General features: G+C 48.2%; 1 protein-coding gene and 1 pseudogene across 2 annotated transcripts in view; both read left to right on the forward strand.

Annotated features, from left to right (window-relative positions):
* The window catches only part of SEMA6A (semaphorin 6A), a 130,110-nt gene extending 124,896 nt beyond the window's left edge, over positions 1 to 5,214 (forward strand). For both annotated transcript variants that reach the window (XM_027099622.1, XM_027099618.1), the window contains one exon: positions 965 to 5,214. In XM_027099622.1, coding sequence (XP_026955423.1) covers positions 965 to 2,163 — 1,199 coding nt within the window. In that variant the 3' untranslated portion in view covers positions 2,164 to 5,214. The remainder of the gene's footprint in view (positions 1 to 964) is intronic.
* LOC113616366 (uncharacterized) lies at positions 3,626 to 5,214 on the forward strand (annotated as a pseudogene).
* Positions 5,215 to 6,000: the final 786 nt, after the last annotated feature.

Genomic DNA, 6,000 nt, shown 5'->3' on the forward strand with positions numbered 1-6,000 from the left:
AAAAAATAAAAGCTTCAGTGTTTGCATTTGATTAGTCTCTCAGCTTGGTGGCTAATTAAGCAGGACCAGGGAAAGCCACTTTCTTCAGAAACACCGCATCTTGGTTTACGTAGTGTAAGATTATTGACAGGTAGAGCCACACAATTTTTATTAAACTGAAGAGATTAGCTCTGCTGAAGAATTTCACCGTGACAACAAACTCTAGCGGTAATAATGATACCTGACACTTCTCAAACTCACTACAGGAGCCCAAATGGTCTCTTTTTCTAAATATTCTTTCAGCTCAAGTAAGGGAAGAGCTTCATTCAAACATTTAGCATATTCATCTGAAATTGAGTGTGCAAGGGATTTTCTTCTCCCTTGTAGAAGTGATGCAAAATCAGCATAAATATTTGTAATCTGTGCACTTTAGCTATTCTCTTACACTATAAATGATACACCCTGTCTTTCCCCCAGTTGGTTGAAATGCTAACCAGCTTTTCTCCAGATAGGGGCCATGTTGCCCACAGGAAGTCATCAGCAAAGTCCCTGGAAGCCTGGAGTGATGTGCAGTTTTCATTTAACATGCATAAAATTGTTGCCTATTCCCCCAGACTCAAAATATCTCGCAGTTTTAGGACCGGGAGGATTGAAAAGAGATGAGAGGGAAAGAAGGATAAATGTTGGAAAAGAAAAACTTCCATATTCCATGGAGTGAAGCAAAGTAGAAAGAGCCTATACTTGAAAAGAGGGGGAAACACTTTTAGAACACAAAGAGGGCAACAATTGAAGTTATTTACATACTTGGGGGTGGGGTGGGGAGGATTAATTAGTTAACGTTTGGCAAACGGTGTCTTGAAGACGAGTTCTGCGGAGGTGCTATTCTCACTTATTACTGTTATTAATTAACTGGGTGCATGCCAAACAAAAATCAGCCTCACGGTCTGCTTTCATTTCTTAACACCATATGCGATGTATTTTGCAGGAGTGATTCGGGAGAGTTATCTCAAAGGCCACGACCAGCTCGTTCCTGTCACCCTCCTGGCCATTGCGGTCATTCTGGCTTTTGTCATGGGAGCCGTCTTCTCGGGCATCATCGTCTACTGCGTCTGTGATCACCGTCGCAAAGACGTGTCCTCCGTGCACCGCAAGGAGAAGGAGCTCGCCCACTCGCGCCGCGGCTCCATGAGCAGCGTCACCAAGCTCAGCGGCCTCTTTGGGGACACCCAGTCCAAAGACCCCAAGCCGGAGGCCATCCTCACGCCACTCATGCACAACGGCAAGCTCGCCACTCCCAGCAACACCGCTAAGATGCTCATCAAGGCTGACCAGCACCACCTGGACCTGGCCGCCCTGCCTACCCCAGAGTCCACCCCGACGCTGCAGCAGAAGCGCAAGCCCAACCGCGGCAGCCGCGAGTGGGAAAGGAACCAGAACCTCATCAACGCCTGCACCAAGGACATGCCCCCCATGGGCTCCCCCGTGATCCCCACCGACCTGCCCCTGCGGGCCTCCCCCAGCCACATCCCCAGCGTGGTCGTGCTGCCCATCACGCAGCAGGGCTACCAGCACGAGTACGTGGACCAGCCCAAAATGAGCGAGGTGGCCCAGTTGGCGCTGGAGGACCAGGCGGCCACCCTGGAATATAAGACCATCAAGGAACATCTCAGCAGCAAGAGTCCCAACCATGGGGTGAACCTGGTGGAGAACCTGGACAGCCTGCCCCCCAAAGTCCCCCAGCGGGAGGCCTCCCTGGGTCCTCCCGGAGCCTCCCTGTCTCAGAACGGCCTGAGCAAGCGGCTGGAGATGCACCACTCCTCGTCCTACGGGCTTGATTATAAGAGGAGCTACCCCACGAACTCGCTCACGAGAAGCCACCAGGCCGCCACGCTCAAAAGAAACAATACTAACTCCTCCAATTCCTCCCACCTCTCCAGAAACCAGAGCTTTGGCCGGGGAGACAACCCACCCCCCGCCCCGCAGAGGGTGGACTCCATCCAGGTGCACAGCTCGCAGCCCTCGGGCCAGGCCGTGACTGTTTCGAGGCAGCCCAGCCTCAACGCCTACAACTCACTGACCCGGGCGGGGCTGAAGCGCACGCCCTCGCTAAAGCCGGACGTGCCCCCCAAACCTTCCTTTGCCCCCCTTTCCACCTCCATGAAGCCCAACGATGCGTGTACATAATCCCTGGGGGAGGGGTCAGGTGTCGAACCAGCAGGAAAGGCTAGGCGCCCGCTCAGCTCAGCAAGGTTCGCGGCTGCTGAGTACCCACCCGACCAAGACGGCCGCGGCGGCGCCCAGGACTCTGGGTCCTCCCCTGAGACGCGGGGGGCGGGGGGGGGCGCTCTTGAAAATTGGGCCAAGCTGTTCGGTGAAGGTTCGCGACGCGGGACTCACCTCCATTCTCTTCCTTCACTCTTCCCCCACGCCCTGCAACAGGTCGGACTCACGAAAGACTTCAATCAGCATCACAAACATGAGCCAAAAGCACATACGCACCCACCCACCCAGCCCCGCGTGTGCGCCTGCGCGCAAGTCTGCGCGCACGCGCACGTCACACACATGCACACACACGCGCGTGAACGGCAATTGCAACATTGTGTCCATGACTGCACCAAGCGCTGCCCGACTGGGCGAGCGTTCCAACCTGCAAAACACAGATACATTTTTAAAAATCATGACAATTAAAAAGAAAAAAAAGAATTCATTGATAATTCTAACTCAGACGTTAACAAGGGCAGAAGTTTACTATGCGCAGATACTGTGAAATGCCCACCAGTGTTACAGCTTTCTGTTATAGCAGATGAATGCCATGTTGGGCAACTATGTCATAAATTTCTGCTCCTCTCTTTTAATGAAATAACCTGACCGTTAACGCAAGTAACTATTTATTTTTCACGCTTTTTTCCTTAAGGAAAGGACTCTCCACATACCGTCCTCTGAACAGCTCTTCAGAAAGTCCTTTGACAGTTAAAACTATTTAACGTGAAATCCATTAACTGGAATAATTGAGTTTATTTTTACAATAAATTCACTGAGTAAGTAAGTTGCAGCTGGAATCCTGAGCTTGTGTTTGGACTGATATCTAGCTAAAGGAAAAACTTAAGAGGGGAATATTTATTTAAATCTACCAGTTAAATTTGCTGGTCAGGTCCCTGGCTTATAACATGCAAAAGAGTAATTAGTTTAAAAGTCCTTCCAGATCCTAAGTTCTAAAGCAACCAGGAGAGGAACTTTTAGAATGGAACATCGCGTCCCATTGCTGCCAACATGGCTTTGTCAGTGGTTCCTACTTTCTGTGAAGGCACCAGCTTGTGATATGCCATCTCATTTCACTTTGCATGTGAGACAGAAAACAAAATCCACCAACCGTGTGAACTAATTAATATGCTGGCTGCTACCTTGCATCAATTAATGGTTTGATCACACAGGTTTTTCGTGGGGTTACATCTGTGAATAGCCTGTTTTCCACATGTAAATTTGTGCCTTACACCCTGAGTTGTGTACACTTGCAAACTGTCATTATGATCAACTTTTCCCCCTTTTGAAATAAATGCAGATATTTATTTAACCCTCCCTCCCCCCACCCCCAGTCCAGCCCTCTGGAAGATTAGCGTCCAGCAGATGGAAGAACAATGCAGTGGTGATGGTTACAATCCTGCAGCCTGGGAAAGCTGGGCGACACCACACCCTCTGATTCACGCATTCTTCTGGTCGTGCCAACTCCAACCACCCTTTGGCCATGCTGCCAAGCGTGGACCCCAGTGTTGTGGGTGGCAAATCTCCTTTCTTCCTCCAGAGCTCCCTGCTTCCCTTGTATTCTCAGATCATTTCAACATGATGATATCCTCATTAGCCAGCAGAAAAGGGACTAACATCCCAGTCCTGATTCCTGCTGTGTCCACTGCCTGGAGAACACAGCAGTGAGGTTGGGCAAGCACCTGGGTGGAGTCTCCAAGCCATGTGCGCAGCACACAGGTGCAATGCTCACAAAGAAATGACATGGAAATAGATGCAGGCAGGCTGGTCCCTGCTGTGATTAATGAGTAACTCCAAGTACAAGGCCAACAACAATGGATGCTACAAAAACGTTGACTGGGGCAAAAGGTTTTTAATTTTTTTAAATTTCTTTATCCTTTTGCGGGTATTGTTTGTAGGGGGAGGGGGTCGGGCGTGTGTTTTTCCCCTTGGTTTTCATTAGCTCAAGCACACACAAGGGACTTTTGTTTACTCTTATCACGAACAAAAGAATTGTCAACATACTGTAAACTGTGAGCATTGTTGGTTGTTATCGGTTTTTTAAAAACAGCTAAACAGTATATTTAGTGGTCTCTTTGTCTCTTTTTCATTTCCAGTTTGATCTTCTGGGTTTAGTATTGTCTTAAAAAGAAAACTTTCTAGAAAAGACAGTTGGGGATAATTTTGAATTGGCTGTGAAAAGTGGTACCTCCGTAAACAGAGTGAGACCTGGGCGTGTCGCAAGGGCACGTGCACAGCCTTTTATTCCAAACACCCCTTGCAGTTTTGCTGTTGTTCGGGATAGGTTTTTGTTATTTTTGTGTTATGTTGTTGTTTTGTTTGTTTTGTTAGTGGAATCAATGTTCACACCCCGTGAACTCTGTACCCTGAAACCATGAAACTTTGCTAGGAACAGAGATGTTGTTTTCTTCCTTCTATTTTCTTTAGAAATGTGGAACTTAGGAAGGTGTGGGTATGTATCACCCTGCTACCCTCTCCCCCAAGCTTCACTCCCAGGAGTACTGAGGTGCAACACCTGCTCTCTCGTCCCCATGTGCGGGCATCAATGCCTCAGCTGTGTTACAGAGTCCCGTGTCAAACTTCCACCCCAGTCCCTGTATCCCACAACCCATCACTTGTGGTGTTAACCCTGAAATGCCCACAGGTATTGAGCTGGTCTTCTGCATTTAAGTATTTTCCCTTTTTCTTTTGCTCCCCACAGCGTGTGGGGAGAGGGTCCATAAACCTGAGTGTGCCTTTGCTTTCCACCCTTGCTAGACACTGGTAGATGCAACCAACTCAGATTTATATTTGTTGTAAAGTTGTAAAAAATATTGTGATGTCACCAATTTTCCTTCCATCTCCACACCCCCTAACATCTGATTCACGACTTAATGTATGTTGTAAAAAAGAAAAAAAAGAAGGGAAAAAAAGACAAAAAGGCAAGGAAAAGGCTCTTTATTACTTAAAAGTAATAAAGCAAGACTGTTCTACATTCTCTTTTGTGTCCTGAATGCTTTTATTTATCTCATAATTTCCCCCTTTTTGCCTAGGGTGCTCCTCTTTCCTCCATCTCTATTTGGCTTCCAAAGCATAAATCACAATGTAGTTAGAACCATTTGTCTGCAATACCCACACCCTGCTCCCCAAATTATTGAAGTGTTCTCTCTGCCTGCACCCAGCCTGGAGCAGGATCAGAGCAGAAGCCACTGGTAATTAAAAGGCAGAGCATGCGTTGACTCCCTCAATTCATTTCACGCATTTTCTTTTTATGGGCTTGTTCATCATCAAACATTTATGGTAGGCTTGATAGTTAAGGAGATCAAGGCTAGGATTTTACTATGTAAGGTCCACTAAAAATAGAACCTGGGCTTCCCTGCTGGCGCACTGGTTGAGAGTCCGCCTGCCGATGCAGGGGACACGGGTTCATGCCCCGGTCCGGGAAGATCCCACATGCCGTGGAGCGGCTGAGCCCGTGAGCCATGGCCGCTGAACCTGCGCGTCCGGAGCCTGTGCTCCGCAACGGGAGAGGCCACGACGGTGAGAGGCCCGCGTACCGCAAAAAAAAAAAAATCCTTGCACAGATGTGACTTCAGCCTTTTTACATATTAATAAGGTGGAGGGTGCAGGATTTTACTCTTTGTTCGCATCTATCTCTTGTAAGCCGGAAGACACGGTCAGAGCTATAGTGCAATGCAGCACTTGATTTTCATTTTGCAGGGTAGCCTTTTGAAATGCCTAGATCAGGGCTTTTCTTCCCCCTCTGGAATATTTTTAAAACAG

Source organism: Aethalodelphis obliquidens, unplaced genomic scaffold, assembly GCF_003676395.1.
Source record: "Aethalodelphis obliquidens isolate GAN/ISIS:26980383/991018 unplaced genomic scaffold, ASM367639v1 scaffold4, whole genome shotgun sequence".
Taxonomy (NCBI): domain Eukaryota; kingdom Metazoa; phylum Chordata; class Mammalia; order Artiodactyla; family Delphinidae; genus Aethalodelphis; species Aethalodelphis obliquidens.